General features: G+C 42.5%; 1 protein-coding gene across 9 annotated transcripts in view; it reads left to right on the forward strand.

Moving 5' to 3' along the window:
- EHBP1 (EH domain binding protein 1) overlaps window positions 1-17,551 on the forward strand; it is a 558,994-nt gene that overhangs the window by 421,839 nt on the left and 119,604 nt on the right. For all 9 annotated transcript variants that reach the window (XM_068232339.1, XM_068232340.1, XM_068232344.1 and 6 more), the window contains 2 exons: window positions 13,593-13,731; window positions 17,181-17,284. In XM_068232339.1, the coding sequence (XP_068088440.1) occupies window positions 13,593-13,731; window positions 17,181-17,284 (243 nt within the window). The remainder of the gene's footprint in view (window positions 1-13,592; window positions 13,732-17,180; window positions 17,285-17,551) is intronic.

Consider the following 17,551-nt stretch of genomic DNA (forward strand, 5'->3'; position numbering starts at 1 on the left):
CATTGCGATTTTCTGGTGACTGCTGCCCACATTGCGATTTTCTGGTGACTGCTGCCCACATTACGATTTTCTGGTCACTGCTGCCCACATTGCGATTTTCTAGTCACTGCTGCCCACATTGCGATTTTCAGGTGTCTGCTGCCCACATTGCGATTTTAAGGTGTCTGCTGCCCACATTGCGATTTTAAGGTGTCTGCTGCCCACATTGCGATTTTCAGGTGTCTGCTGCCCACATTGCGATTTTTCTGGTGTATGCTGCCCACATTAGGATTTTCTGGTGACTGCTGCCCACATTGCGATTTTCTGGTGACTGCTGCCCACATTGCGATTTTCTGGTGACTGCTGCCCACATTAGGATTTTCTGGTGAACACTGCCCACGTTACGATTGTCTGGTGAATGCTGTCCACGTTACGATTTTCTGGTGAACGCTGCCCACATTACGATTTTCTGGTGAACTCTGCCCACATTACGATTTTCTGTCCCACATTACGATATTCTGGTGAACGCTGCCCACATTGCGATTTTCTGGTGACTGCTGCCCACATTGCGATTTTCTGGTGACTGCTGCCCACATTACGATTTTCTGGTCACTGCTGCCCACATTGCAAATTTCTGGTCACTGCTGCCCACATTGCGATTTTCAGGTGTCTGCTGCCCACATTGCGATTTTAAGGTGTCTGCTGCCCACATTGCGATTTTCAGGTGTCTGCTGCCCACATTGCGATTTTTCTGGTGTATGCTGCCCACATTAGGATTTTCTGGTGACTGCTGCCCACATTGCGATTTTCTGGTGACTGCTGCCCACATTGCGATTTTCTGGTGACTGCTGCCCACATTACGATTTTCTGGTCACTGCTGCCCACATTGCGATTTTCTGGTCACTGCTGCCCACATTGCGATTTTCAGGTGTCTGCTGCCCACATTGCGATTTTAAGGTGTCTGCTGCCCACATTGCGATTTTCAGGTGTCTGCTGCCCACATTGCGATTTTTCTAGTGTATGCTGCCCACATTAGGATTTTCTGGTGACTGCTGCCCACATTGCGATTTTCTGGTGACTGCTGCCCACATTGCGATTTTCTGGTGACTGCTGCCCACATTAGGATTTTCTGGTGTGCGCTGCCCACATTATGATATTCTGGTGACTGACTGCTGCCCACATTAGGATTTTCTGGTGACTGCTGCCCACATTACGATATTCTGGTGACTGCTGCCCACATTAGGATTTTCTGGTGACTGATGCCCACATTGCGATTTTCTGGTGACTGCTGCTCACATGGCGATTTTCTGGTGACTGCTGCCCACATTGCGATTTTCTGGTGAACTCTGCCCACATTACGATTTTCTGGCCCACATTACGATTTTCTGGTGAACACTGCCCACATTGCGATTTTCTGGTGAACTCTGCCCACATTACGATTTTCTGTCCCACATTACGATATTCTGGTGAACGCTGCCCACATTGCGATTTTCTGGTGACTGCTGCCCACATTGCGATTTTCTGGTGACTGCTGCCCACATTGCGATTTTCTGGTGACTGCTGCCCACATTGCGATTTTCAGGTGTCTGCTGCCCACATTGCGATTTTAAGGTGTCTGCTGCCCACATTGCGATTTTCAGGTGTCTGCTGCCCACATTGCGATTTTTCTGGTGTATGCTGCCCACATTAGGATTTTCTGGTGACTGCTGCCCACATTGCGATTTTCTGGTGACTGCTGCCCACATTGCGATTTTCTGGTGACTGCTGCCCACATTAGGATTTTCTGGTGTGTGCTGCCCACATTATGATATTCTGGTGACTGACTGCTGCCCACATTAGGATTTTCTGGTGACTGCTGCCCACATTACGATATTCTGGTGACTGCTGCCCACATTAGGATTTTCTGGTGACTGATGCCCACATTGCGATTTTCTGGTGACTGCTGCTCACATGGCGATTTTCTGGTGACTGCTGCCCACATTGCGATTTTCTGGTGAACTCTGCCCACATTACGATTTTCTGGCCCACATTACGATTTTCTGGTGAACACTGCCCACGTTACGATTGTCTGGTGAATGCTGTCCACGTTACGATTTTCTGGTGAACGCTGCCCACATTACGATTTTCTGGTCACTGCTGCCCACATTGCGATTTTCTGGTCACTGCTGCCCACATTGCGATTTTCAGGTGTCTGCTGCCCACATTGCGATTTTAAGGTGTCTGCTGCCCACATTGCGATTTTCAGGTGTCTGCTGCCCACATTGCGATTTTTCTGGTGTATGCTGCCCACATTAGGATTTTCTGGTGACTGCTGCCCACATTGCGATTTTCTGGTGACTGCTGCCCACATTGCGATTTTCTGGTGACTGCTGCCCACATTAGGATTTTCTGGTGTGTGCTGCCCACATTATGATATTCTGGTGACTGACTGCTGCCCACATTAGGATTTTCTGGTGACTGCTGCCCACATTACGATATTCTGGTGACTGCTGCCCACATTAGGATTTTCTGGTGACTGATGCCCACATTGCGATTTTCTGGTGACTGCTGCTCACATGGCGATTTTCTGGTGACTGCTGCCCACATTGCGATTTTCTGGTGAACTCTGCCCACATTACGATTTTCTGGCCCACATTACGATTTTCTGGTGAACACTGCCCACGTTACGATTGTCTGGTGAATGCTGTCCACGTTACGATTTTCTGGTGAACTCTGCCCACATTACGATTTTCTGTCCCACATTACGATATTCTGGTGAACGCTGCCCACATTGCGATTTTCTGGTGACTGCTGCCCACATTGCGATTTTCTGGTGACTGCTGCCCACATTACGATTTTCTGGTCACTGCTGCCCACATTGCGATTTTCTGGTCACTGCTGCCCACATTGCGATTTTCAGGTGTCTGCTGCCCACATTGCGATTTTAAGGTGTCTGCTGCCCACATTGCGATTTTCAGGTGTCTGCTGCCCACATTGCGATTTTTCTGGTGTATGCTGCCCACATTAGGATTTTCTGGTGACTGCTGCCCACATTGCGATTTTCTGGTGACTGCTGCCCACATTGCGATTTTCTGGTGACTGCTGCCCACATTAGGATTTTCTGGTGTGTGCTGCCCACATTATGATATTCTGGTGACTGACTGCTGCCCACATTAGGATTTTCTGGTGACTGCTGCCCACATTACGATATTCTGGTGACTGCTGCCCACATTAGGATTTTCTGGTGACTGATGCCCACATTGCGACTTTCTGGTGACTGCTGCTCACATGGCGATTTTCTGGTGACTGCTGCCCACATTGCGATTTTCTGGTGAACTCTGCCCACATTACGATTTTCTGGCCCACATTACGATTTTCTGGTGAACACTGCCCACGTTACGATTGTCTGGTGAATGCTGTCCACGTTACGATTTTCTGGTGAACGCTGCCCACATTACGATTTTCTGGTGAACTCTGCCCACATTACGATTTTCTGTCCCACATTACGATATTCTGGTGAACGCTGCCCACATTACGATTGTCTGGTAAATGCTGTCCACGTTACAATTTTCTGGTGACTGCTGCTCACGTTACGATTTTCTGGTGACTGGTGCCCACATTACGATTTTCTGGTGAACTCTGCCCACATTACGATTTTCTGGTGAACTCTGCGCACATTATGATTTTCTAAAGGCCCACATTACGATTTTCTGGTGAACTCTGCCCACATTACGATTTTCTGGCCCACATTACGATTGTCTGGGAAATTGTTGCCCCCTTTACAATTAATTTACAGTGAAACGCTGCCCCATTATGATTATTTGGCACCTATGGGGGGGGCCCCATCCAAATATTCGCAGGGGGGCCCAGTGATTTCTAGTTACGCCCCTGTCTGGGTTACTTGATTTTTCAAATATCACGTGATCAGCATCAGCCAATTCAGTGACACACCACTTGCCACCATAGTGACACTGTAAGTCATCACAGCTGGACTCAATAGAAATGTATCCCCTTAATATAAATGGGCCAAGGTCTGCTGTGAGTACAGGCAGGATGGGAGACACTGTTATAGTGGCTGTCTATGTCCTCTTTATAAATTCTTCCTTGGATTACTGTAGAGGGCAACGGTGAAAAAAAGTTGAACTTACCTGGAGCTTCTAATGGTCCGCCGCAGACGTTCTGTGCCAACGCAGTCACTCACCAATGCTCCAGTGAAGATAAGGCCATGCAGGTGCAGTGTTTTTGCGACTTTAAAGTCATACATTCCGAAAGTAACCGGTGGCGGGGACCGGAGCATCGGCAAGTGGCTGCGTGGGCACAGGGCGTTTGCGGGGGACCATTAGAAGCCCCAGGTAAGTTCAACTCTTTTTCTCCTTTGCCCCCCTACAGTAATCCTTTAAGATTTGTGACAGGATGGTTTTATTGGCAAAGAATGGGAGATATTTTAATTTCTAACCATTTTAGTGTCACACTGTATCAGATTTGCTTTGAAATCAACAGTAGCCGTATGAAACAGCAGTTATGTCCAACTGGGGAGTGGAGATTAATTGGCAAACTTTGTGGTGTGAAGGGAAAGCAGTTAGGAATATAAAGACACTTAGAATTATTTTCATGTGAATTTATTATGAAATGCTTTATTGTGAAATGCTCTTACTCAATATCCTAGTTAAAAAAGGTGAGGGGCAAAAAGAGTACATGCATACATCAACTAAGGTATCCAAGACTGCGTCTTCCCTTCCCCCCTTCAAGGCTCCATTTTTGCACAGTAAATCCTACACTAGGCCCAGACCACAAAGAGTTGTTACCTTTGAATCGGATATATTCTAGCTTTCGGGCATACGCAGTTGGCTCCAGAACGGCGCTATGTCTTTGCTCAATGTGGATTCCCACTTTTCACCATCAGCAGTGCATGTGAAGATGGGAGTACGGCCAGAGTGGCGTCCCGAAGCCAACTGCACATGTGCAAAAGCTAGAATATCCAGGTCAAAGGTCAGGGCCTAGTATGGGACTGCTTGGTGATAAAACAGAGCCTTTGAAGGGGAAAACTGAGGACACAGTCCTGGAGTTCATACTTTAGTGGATGAATGTATGTTTTTTTTATTTAACTCGAATATCCTTTTAAATGTATTTGTAATTCGGTCTGTGATCCTTAATTGTCCCAGAAATGTGACTGTATTTCTGTCCTTGTGACTAGGCAGAAATCAAACAGATTATTATTAACTGGTGACCTTAGCCCGTTTTAAAACGGGCTAGGTCTGTCACTGCTCAAGCACCCGTCGCACGCACGCACACGTCCGCCCTCCCTTCACATCAGTGTTACAGATGCTGAAAAGCGGACAGAAGCGGACACAACTGCGTTAGTGGGCTCAGGCCCTTATAAAGGATAATAATTTTTACTGTATTCTGAGATTTTGATCCTTAAATTGCTGTGCGAGGCTCCCAGATTCTCCTGACTGACACCAATTCCCCCTGTGCTTCAACTGAAAATAGCACTGTAATATGGACGCCCTGCTAGGTTTACCTTACTTTGATCTGTGGTCTAAGTGTAGGGAGGGGCACAGGTAAAAGAATTGGGCAATGTGTACATTTTAAATGTGCCGTCATTTGTTAAATAGTGGGAGAAAAGGCTGTTTACATTGGCCTTCTTCAGTGCAGTATATGGAACTAAATGACTGTATGTTCTGTGGAAATCTGGTGGGTTGGCCTTGTGGGGAGCAGCGGCACAAGCTGCACAAAATCCTAGTTGCTTTCCATATGTTGTCTGGATATTTTGTATTCTCACCTCATAAAAATACGTATTTATGGATGTAGTCCTTTTTGTTTTTCCTTCCTTTGCAAATGTTCAATAACTTTTGCCTCCCTGGCGGTATGGACGAGCCTGACACGTCCAGGGGAGAGATAGCTGAAAACTGCATGGATGAGTCAGGCTTGTCCATCAGCTCTAAGGCATGGTTCAGTTTGTTTGCATTAAAATTCGCATTCATATGTGATTGTTGGCATGCTCTGGAAACCTGCATGCAAAAATTCCACACACAAATGTGAATTCTAATGCAGAAAAACACATGCAGAATTTACCAAAAAGCTGAAGCGTGGGGAAATTGTGGCCTGCCTGAAAGGGACAATTAAATGTATTTTTTTTACATGATTTTGCGTTTGAAACTTTTTACTATTAAACTCAAAAGGGTATACTAGACCCTTTCTTGACACATTTTGGTAAGTTACATGCAAAAATGTCATGAAAATTCATTGAACCACTTATTACAGAGAGATCCAACAGAAATTGATCCACAGAGAGATTACTTTTTTTTATTATAAAGTTTCATATAATCTGTAAGGTCCAAAACCAGAAAGTTAGTCTTAATAAAAGTGATGTACCATAGGTGTTATTAGTCACCACTGTTTTGCAGTGTTGATCAAGAAAAAAATATAAAGTAAAGCCATTTTCAGTGGGCCACTTGCTGTCACAGCAGCCAGTGCATTCAGTGGGAGGTGGAGGGAAGGGAGAACCTGTCAGTAATATCATGAAAGGTTTGGACACTCTGTGAGTTGTGTATAACTTTTCACCCACCTGCGGGTTGTTAGGGGACTCCGCTGCTGACTGAAAGGATTTCCTTTCCCTGGATAGAGGGGCTCTTTGAAGTCGCAGTACAATGACTTTCATTGCTTCCCTTACCCTGTCGGTTCCAATAAACTGGTGATGAAAGTGTGTGCCCTTCTAGCACCAGCAGACCTTCAGGCTCTGAACAAAAGGGGCTCCGGATCAAGCCTGATCTACTTAGAAGCTATTTCATTATTTTTGGGATGATCTATGCGCCTGTTTGCGTGGATTTAGTGCATGTGCCTGTATGTTGCTGTATGTGCACATATGTTGGTGTGTATGTGCACGTATGTTGGTGTGTATGTGCACAACCTTAAATATTTCTTTCCTTGCTGCCTTTCTTGTAATGTAAAATGAAACCAGTTGAGGATTAATACAATGATTTGCAAAGGCTAACTGAATTAGTGGGCTTAGCAGAATACATTTGTAAAGTGGCAGAAGTCTTTCCCATACAAAGAATTCTTAAAATGGGATTTACTGGCTAATCGGACTGATATTGAGCACATTGCTCGACCTAGTGGAAAACAATAGAGATTTACTCTTTTTGTGGGTGATAGCTGTTGCTTCAAAGGGTTAAATGCCAGTTGTTTTTTTATTCTCATTGTAAACATGCAACATATGAGGGGCATATGCCTTTTTATAAATGTATATTTCTCATCTGTGTTGTTTAATGTTATAATGATGAGATTTGTGAGGTGTCTGAGGTTTTTATCTTGTGTCAGCTGTACACAGGTTAATGTCTGAAGCCACTGGTGATCCCTCACCTTCCTGCCAGTAGTTGGGGTCCAGGCTGCCTACTTTTATGTTCTATGCTTTCATTTAGGAGGCCCCATTATAGCACCATAACGTTGCCTCCATCCTACTTACCCAACACTGTTGTTCTACCTACTTTGGGGGTCACATCTGCAGCTTGGTGTTCCCTATCACTAGTCTAAATACACTCGCCCCCTTAGAGGATACTGGGCACTGCAGCCCTGGCTGCACAAGCCTCCTCCTCAGCATGTTTTGTATGTAATAGAATGATTTGTGCGTGAGCAGAAGCAGCAGGTGTGAGTAAACTGAGAAAGCTAGATTGCAGATAATTTTCCATCAGCCAATCGAGTAGGCAGTTATCAGTCTGCATGATCACATGACAGAGCTCCATTAGAAATATCAAGTTATTTTTATTTTCTTGTGTTTCCCCCCCCTCCCCCCCTCAATATTGGTGAACTGCCCATGAACAGGTTCTATCATTTTGGCTGCCCTACATGTGTGAACTATATTGCAGACTTTAGGTCTAGTTAAAGGTAAGGTTCAAACTTATCACTGTGAAAAATTGAATGTTTTTGCATGCATTTTTTGCAGTAAAATTTGCAATCATAAGCAAATTTTGGCACGTGTTGTTTTTTTTTTAAATGTGAGGTGTTTTTTTTTTTTTTTGCGAAAACGCAAAAGGCAATTTTGCGAATTGTGTTATTTTCCCATGACTTTAATTAGATGTGCGATGAATGCCTTTTTGCACATTCGCAAAACTTGCGTGAAGTTTGAGAAGTGTAAACCCTGCCTCAGGTGTTCCTTCTAAGCCCCAAATCTTGTACCGTTATCGTTTACTTATATGCTTGGAGTTTATAAAGTCCTCCTATCTTTACTCCACCATTTTTTTCTGGAGAAAGGTGCGATATGCTAGGTACAGCACAGAGTGTGGCGGTAGTCATTACAGCTTCACCTTTAGTAGCAGCGTTTGTTGCTGCGAGTGGGAATGCTATTGCGCTCCCATGAGGCCATTGGACTGGAGCTGTGGTTTGCTCATTGGTGTTGATAATAAAAATCAGTTTTATCCATTGATAAACACAGCAATCTGTATTTGTGTGGCAGGATAAACTGTCAGCCTCCCCAGAGGCTCCGGCATCCCCGGCCTCCTCCAGGCTGGAGAATAAGCTGGCCTCATTATTGATTGTCTCAATGCAGAGGAAGGGCAAAGTCTTGGTGGCTTTTTGATAACCAGTTTTCAGCTGGCTCTGTTATTAGTCATGCATCTTAGGCTTCCCCTATTTACTTTCAAAACACTTAATAAAAATAATAAAAGCTTAGGTGTAAAATGAAATATTTGTTTGGTACACAAGCCCCTGGTATCTGCAGCTCCCACACCGGGGCTGTTTAGCCTTCTGGGATCTTTCATGTTGATAGAACTATTTGAATTTGCTACCAGTATTAGCATCGGAAGCCCTGAAAAAAAAATAATTGTCACACTAAAGGGCTTACCTACAAATCTGGCTAGGTATAGCTGATGAAATGCAATTCAGTAGGGTTGTATTCTAATCCTACCTTTTCAGACTTCATACAGCATTAGTGATTTATCTGAATGGGCATAAAATTAGAAACTAGTTCTTCTTGTTGTACAAGTCAGTGGGATTATAAGAACGATAGAATCCCCTCCCCGCTAAGGTTGCTGGGAAGGGGGGAAGAGATTAGCTGGGACAAGCTTTGCAATTGATATCAATCGCCTGCTGAATACACTCAGCTTCATGAAAATGTTCTCATGTTTGCTGGAAGTTCAGCAAATGCAGGGGGAAGCTTTATTTATTTTAAAGAAGACTTGTCATTAAAATTCACAATTCATGTGAATCAGTAGGATTTAACACTAGCAGGTTGCAAGATTCTGAATCATAAAAATAAAAAAAAAAAATAGCAGCCAATAATTTCAATGAATATAAAAATGGTCCAGATCAACTCAGTCATGTCATCTGCATCCCAGGTGAGCGATCTCATTGAGAGAGTCTATGGCTTTCAGTCAAATTATTTGCAAGTATGTGTTACTATTGGTAAGGAAATTAAAACACATTATTCTATGCATAGACCTGTTATGGCCATTGTGTTGCATTCCCTTTGACAGGGATGTGTATGCTGCCATATGTATCATCTTTTGTAGGGAACCAAGCACCACTTTTTTTTTTCCTGGTTTGCAAAAGCTATAGGAGCTGCCATGTTTCCCCCTCCCCTTCTAGTTGCCCATTATTTATCCAGGGGAAGGTGTGAAGATAGCATCTGGGACTTCTCTAAAGTCTTTGAAGCCGTGTCCTATGTCCCTACCCCCCTGCGGATGAAAGCTCTTGTTTGCTCCCTGCTAATGGGTGCAATAAAATAATTACATCAGTTATTATCTGCCTGACGTTTCTGTGGTTGGGCAGGCCTTGGAAGTAGGGTAATAAAACTCTTTGCTAAACTTTTAAATGAAAAGTGAAGAGTTAAAATTATTTTTTTTATTAATGAGCCACATTGTTTGCATGCATTTTTAATTTGCTATTCAGTGCTAAAAATGGTGCTTGGTTCACTGTAAACAATACCAGATGCCTGGCAATCCTGCTGATGATTTTGGCATCAGTGGTGTCTGAATCACACACCTGAAACTAGCATGACTCTAACCTTGTCATACTTTTGTCAGAAACGCCTGATCTGCATGCTTGTTCAGGGTTTATGACTAAAAGTATTAGAGGCAAAGAGTCAGCAGGACAGCCAGGCAACTGGTATTCTTCTTTAATATGAAATAAATATGTGAGCTTTCTTATCCCTCTCACTTCAGGTGCCTTTTAAAGCACACCTGAAGTGAGAGGATATGAAGGCTGTGACATATTTATTTCCTTTTAAACCAGAGGTGTCAAACTTAAATACAAAGTGGGCCTAAACTGAACACTGGGACCGAGCCGCAGGCAAACTTCAATGTCTAGTGGTCACCTCCTATACTTATAAAGTTCCCTGGTGTCTAATGGCTCCCTCTCTCCTCCATACAGTTCCCTTGTGTCTAGTGGTCCTCCCTCACTTATAAGGTTCCCTGGTGTCTAGTGACCCCCCTCCCTCCTCTATACTGTTCCGTGGTGTCTAGTTCTTTCCCCCTTCCTCCCCATATGGCTTCCCTGGTGATCTAGGGCTTCACCTCCAATATAGCTTCCCTGGTGGTCTAGAGTGGGCCAAACCTAATTTGAAGTGGGGAAACCACTTCCGGGCCAAATTTGGTCCTCAGGACAGAGTTTAACGTATTTATTTTAAACAATGAAAATTGCTTGGCTGTCCTGCTGATCCTCTGCCCCTAATCCTTGTAGCCATAGACCAAGAATAAGTATACAGATCAGATGTTTCTCACTGAAGTCTGTCTGGATTAGCTGCATGCTTGTTTCTGGTGTGTGATTCAGAAGCTACTGCAACCAGGACAGCCAGGCAACTGGTATTTAAGAGGAAATAAAAATGGCAGTCTCCATATTGCTCTCACTTCAGGTGTCCTTTAAAGTACATAGACATGTACCATTGTTGTTGCCCATCAGTATCTAGTTCTAACCGTTGGTCATCACTATAGCACAGAGATGTCTTGTTCTATGTGGTAGGGGAGAAGGGATGAATGCGGTGAATGATGTAGCGCCTTTCAGGGTTTAGGGTGAAGGCAAAGAAAAAGGTGTCGTTTAAGAGCCAACAAGCTAAAGCAACACCTGTACACAAGCTCACGTCTTGGCTGAGAAGGCCTCAGCCAAGTTCCGTGTAGTGTGTATGTCGCTTTAGGGGCAGAAATTAATGATTTATAGTCCTAAAAAGTGTTAAATGCAGGTAGCGATGTGTCATTTATTCTATGGCCGTGTCCCAAACACCGTTGGACTACAGTAAAAAGTCAGGAACTGTAACCAATAATTGAACCTGATCTCAATCAGTAGCTGATACCACCTTTCCCATTAAAAATATTTACCTTTTCTCAAATAGATCATCAGGGTGGTCTGTATTGCTGATATTGTGGTGATGTCATGACCATGGTGCTGACAGTTTTCTGTCTGTGAACCTTGTTGCATTGTGGGAAATAACAGCTTTTTCTAACTGCCACACAACCAGTATCTCCCTCTGTGCATATTTATAACTTAAAAAAACAACCGTTTAGCCACCCGTCGCAATGTTAGTGGGTGTGGTTTTAAATAATGGCAGTTGGTGCTGTCTAGTTTTTTTCTTGTAGTAAAGAGGAAAAGCGGACTCATTGTGGCTCAAGCAAGATGAACAAATTACATGGCGAATATAATTTCTTGATCTCTCTTCTATTTTTTTACTTCTCACTTTGCAATGTATTGATTTATTTTTTTTTCCCTGTTTGCTTAAAGAGACACTGAAGCGAAAACAAAAATTATAATGAATTGGTTGTATAGTATGGATAATTACTAGAACATTAGTAGCAATGAGAATATTCTCATATTATTATTTTCAGTTATGTAGTGTTTTTATAACATTGCATCATTCTCTAATATTTGCAGTTTACACACTACTCAGCATTCTAAATGATTTTACTTCAGAAGACAGAGCTCTCTGCGACTTTCAAAGTTGTGGAGCTCAATGCCTCTTTAAAGAGACACTGAAGTGAAAAAAAAAATTGATATAATGATTTGTATGTGTAGTACAGCTAAGAAATAAAACATTAGGAGCAGAGACATAAGTCTAATATTTTTTCCAGTGCAGGAACAGTTAAGGAACTCCAGTTGTTATCTATGAAAAAGAGCCATTGAGCTCCACAACTTTCAAAGTGGCAGAGAGCTCTGTCTTCTGAAGCTTATGTAAACTGTCAGTCACTGTTTTTCTTTTTCTCTGCAGAGGACAGTTCAAAAAAAGTTCACAAGACTGCTCTGTAAAATCATTTAGGATGCTGAGTAGTAGTGTGTAAACTGCAAATATTAAAGAATGGTGCAATGTTATAAAAAAAACTATATTACTGAAAATAAAAATATGAGCATATTTTCTTTGCTACTAATGTTCTAGTAATTATCCGTACTACACAATCAATTCATTATATCATCATTTTTTTTTCGCTTCAGTGTCTCTTTAAGTTCCTTTTTAAATGAATGTGTTAGGTTTCACTCTAGTTTTGTTCCTTCCATTTACATAATTGCCTATTCTCATGGTTGATAACCTGCATGCTCACCTCTCAGTTTAGGATTTCCATGATCTAATCCCAGGTAGGACGCTCTGCATAGCATTTCTGTGTTCTTCCCATGTTGGTCTTCTCTGCATTTTGCAGGTTTCTTCTCACAACTCCAACACATCCTAGTGCGTCAACTGAATTCCCCCAAAATTGGTTCTGATGTGTGACAGAAAAGTCTGTAAAATAATCAGTGCCATCTGTAAAGCACTGCAGAATGGAGGGCTTATAAATATACAGGGCCGTTTTAAGCAACAATGGGGCCCCAGGGCAAAATAAACCTGGGGGGCCCCCCAACATATACCCCGGAACAAAAATCGGCATTAGGGGACCATTTTTCCAGCTGGTATAGTCAAGGTGTGAAGTCCCAATTGGTCAGAGCTCCACATTATGGCTATCCCAGCCTGCATAGGGGACAAGGGGTTAAAAAGTTTCAGGAGGGGGGACCCCACATAATTTTTTTTAAAAAAAAAAATTCCCACACTCTAAACATAAAAAAAAAAATTGGGAAAATAGGAAAAAATGCCAGGGATCTTCATACAGCCATATTGCGGCTGTATAGCGATCCCTGGCCAAAGCGCTGCGGCTGCGTATAGACCCCCTGGAAACCCCGTCAGGAAATTTATTGCGCTTTCGTTTGATGCATGTAAAATTACACTACCGTTAGGTTTGCTACTAAAAGTGACATTTACCGCATTTAAAACTATACTTTTTTCCTTCTAAACTTTAAAATCGATTTTCTCAAAAACTATAAGGTCTTTTTGAAAAATTATTTTTCCTCTTATTCCTAATGATCTCCTTAACATATCCTGTAAATTTAGTGTTTCTAGCATTTAAGGTGGATTTGTTATTAACCATTAAAGTCGGCAGGTTTTTAAATGTGTTTTTTTTTTCTTTGAAACTTTAAAATCGATTTTCTCAAAAACTATAAGGCCGATTTGAAAAAAAAATTTTTCCTCTTGTAGCCACTGGGGGCCCCTACAAGCTCTGGGGCCCTGGGGCAGCTGCCTCCTTTGCCTTAATGGTAGCGCCGGCCCTGTAAATATATTTACTAAATACCATCCTAAAAAAATGAGTGGTATTCTTTCATCTGTCTTCCTCTGCCTTCTTCTTCCTTAGAACGGTACAGATTATGCTGCAAGTGATGGACAGCACAGACCTTCAGATCGCTTCAAAAACCCTGTCGTGATCAATAAAGATTTAACCGTCAGGAAGATTGAACTTGAATCGTACAGTCAGTGGGTTGAACCATGGCCAGGTAGGAGACCGCTTGTTCAGCAGTTTATTGTGGGTTGTTTATGGATTGTCAGGATTATTTACAAGATAATATTGTTCATAAATGGATGTAGTCAATGTTTAATGCATAAATGGATGTATCTTCTTTTTTTTTCTAATAGATTAAATCCCAATACTAGCTAAAAATTAGCTTTGTGTTTCATGGAAAAGGGATTACAGCATTTATTGCTGCCTATCCCTTCCTTTTCCTTCCCAGACAGGAAGTGGGTACATTTACATAACAGGAACAGACATCAGTAAATGAGATGGTTACTTGTAGTATGAGGAGCAGATTCTTTGTAAAGCTGGCCATTAACTATACAATCCCGAGGCCGATCGATCATCTCCGATCACTGCGGTAAATGGTCATGCCCAATAATGGACAAATTCCTGCTAACCGATCTATGGGATCGATCTGTTTGGATTGGTTAGTTTCCAATCACTCGGCCACAGGATTGTATAGTTAATGGCCACCTTTAGGGTTTTTCTTGCTCTCTCTCTTTTACAGTTATTCTGACCACAAGGGTTCCCATTAAATTCACAGAAATCCTAGGCCAGGAAAGGATGAGAAATCTCCCCAATTATCTCTGTTTTTATCCAACACGAACAAAAAAACAAAGTCTAATTTAGTGCCCATTTCCACTATATCAGTTGCCGTCAGTTATAATTGAAAGGACAACTGATGTGCAAGGTATTGTCCATGCTTCCCTATGGCTTAGTTCACGTTTTACACGTTCTAATTGAAAGCGTTTTTAACAATGCACTGCTATGGAAAGTTAAAACTCAGCAATTTTCAGCATATAGTGTAAAAGAGACCTTAGTGCAACTGGACTTTTACCTGTCAGTACTGGCAAAAAATGACATGTACGAATAAAAGCAGATGCTCCCCTCTCCAGGAAGTCTCGTCTCCGGTCGTCCTCCCCTTTCTTGCTTGGCACGGCTGGGAGGTCTCCAGAAAGCATCCTGAGCATTTTCCAAAGCCGGCTGCCCTTCAGTTTTGGATACTGGAATCATGGAAAACATAAGAGGGTAGCAGAGCTACCAATCAAAGCCACTCCTCTTGTCTTCCTTTAGGAAAGGTTGAGACTTGCACACAGAGCAAGAACTGATCTTTAGTTAATTCAGGACCACCTCTGTTTATTAAACTGAGCTCTCAGTGTGGGTATGTGCACATGACTGTGGTTTGCTAGCCTTTCAACTCCAATAGGTTTTGATATGAACTTGACCACATACATTATAGCACATCATTTCTAATTAGATCCAGGTGTGCTTGAACACTTACTTTTTTCAGTGTTCTTTTACCTTTTGTAAAGCGATCGCATAAATCTCACTTATTAAGACCTTCACAGGGCCCCCTATTATCCCCACAAAATGAACTGGCATTAGTAGCAGGGCTATAGCACCCTCTGAGCAGCAGTTTTACACACTGTGCTGCCTACTGTACAGCTCCACCCAACTCCTTCTAATTGTGTGGTCATAGAAGAGTTGGAGTTGTGCAGACCACACCTACCACCGAGGTGACCTTCACAAGATTTTCAGTGTTTGCTTGGTTTAGTTTTGGGGCTGGTTTAAGGCCTCTGCGAACATCACTCGGGGGCAGGGGGGAGGGGGGGTTGTATTAATTATTTCAATTCAACAAGATTTCTATTTTAGAAAGTAATGTCAGGTTAAAAAGCATTTTTTTAAAAGGTATGCTTAAGAGAAAAAAAAAAAGAAATGGGATCCTCCATGTCCATCACTGCAGGTTTTATGAAAATATAATGTTAAAGAGACACTGAAGCAAAAAAAAAATTGATATGTTTTGTATGTGTAGTACGGATAAGAAATAAAACATTAAGAATGGAGACATAAGTCTAATATCGTTTCCAGTACAGGAATAGTTAAGAAACTCAAATTGTTATCTAGGCAAAAGAGCCATTGAGCTCCACGACTTTCAAAGTCGCAGAGAGCTCTGTCGTCTGAAGCTTATCTCAAGTGTCTGGCACTCTATTGTTTTTTTCTTCTACAGAGAACAGTTCAAAAGTTCACTAGCCTGTTCTGTAAAATCATTTCGAATGCTGAGTAGTGTGTAAACTGCAAATATTACAGAATGATGCAATGTTATAAAAAAAAGTATAACTGAAAATAAAAATGAGAATATTTTCGTTGCTACTAATGTTCTAGTAATTATCCATACTACACATACAATTCATTATATCATATTTTTTTTCGCTTCAGTGTCTCTTTAATACATCCATCCATGCTATCATATAGTGCCAAGTGGCATCTAAAAGTGTATATGACAGGGTGATTGAAAGAAAAAATATACATACCTGGGGCTTCCTCTGGCCTGATCACTCCTTCGCCGCCTGGTTCGACCGCCCTGATAAGCCGGCTAGTCAGAACCAGTTGGCACTGGCACAGTCCATCCATGCACGCTCCCTTGTTGCACTCCCGTGGCCAGGATCGTTCTGCACCTGCACGGTAGTACTGTGCAGGCACAGAACGCTCCCACGGATGGAGACGGGAGCGCGGCCTGGACACGCATGCACAGTTGGCCCTGGTCCGGAGGACTTTCGGTGGCCAATTGCAGAAGAACCAGGAGGCGGAGGAAGACAATAAGCCTGAAGGGGGCTGGAGGAAGCCCTAGATATGTATATTTTTTTCATTCAGTTCTTATCTCAGGTTCTCTTTAAGGTAGCCATACAGCTAGCGATTATGCTTTGATCGACAAAGCGATTGACTGTGATTACAGTGTGCTTGATCAAATGTCGATCGACTAGTGCCCACACAATACACAAGATCCTATGCGATTCTCTTTCGCATTTGATGTGAACAATGTTGTGCCTCCATGCTCAGAAACCAAAAAACTATTCTTTGTCAATTGAACTCCAGCCGAATCCTGTACAATCAACCAATATCTTCCATCCTGCTTGATTGACGAAGTTGGGTCGATTCGGCATGATATAATCCAGTTTCTATCGATCGAGCATACCGGGGCACACTCTATTCTCTCTCGATTCAATAAGATGATTGAATGGAATGGTCAATCGTACAGCAAAATCGCTGGATGTACGGTCACCTTTACTTTAAAGCATCAGTAACCAATGTAAAAAATGCCTTTTACCAACAACAAGAAATGTAAACAAATGTCTTGCCCAGCAAGCAATGTAAACAGTGCCTTTTGCCCACTGCAAGCAAAGTAAACAATTTATTTTGCCTACAGCAAGCAATGATAAAAATCATTTTTGGTCATACCAACCAATCCAGTTTCAGCTTTTCCCCATAAGCAGTTGCGCAGGGTCATCACACTTTTGTCACAGCATTTTATGTTGCTTTGTTGCACTGGCAGCAGACCTGTACCTCTGTGCTGTGTGCAGTAGAGCTGTCACCCCCTAGTCTCAGTCCAGCATATAACACAGTTTCTCTCTCTTCTGTTTATTTATTTTTAAGACATGAAAAGACAGAGATCAATGCAAGAAGACACAAAAAGAGGGAATGAAGCAGCAGTGATAACCGAGACCCAGAAGAAGCCCTCAGAAGATGAAGTGCTAAATGTATTTCACTCTCCCCTTTTTCCATCCTGTCTCATGATTGCTGATAATTCTCAACTGCATGGGAAAATTCTGCTTTCATTTGTTAAAAATGAGATGTTAAGAGTTTTTCCTTCCTTTCTGGAGATGCCAATCTCTGCTGCATTCAAAGCTCCATAAGAGGGGCCTACTTGCTGAATTAGCCTGCACCAAGGTGATAATTGTCAGATAAAGAGGAAAATGCATTTCTCCCACTTACAGAATCCCCCCTTTGCCTCTTTTGAGGCGTTG

Source organism: Hyperolius riggenbachi, chromosome 4 (genome assembly GCF_040937935.1).
Source record: "Hyperolius riggenbachi isolate aHypRig1 chromosome 4, aHypRig1.pri, whole genome shotgun sequence".
In the NCBI taxonomy this organism is placed as follows: Eukaryota; Metazoa; Chordata; class Amphibia; order Anura; family Hyperoliidae; genus Hyperolius; species Hyperolius riggenbachi.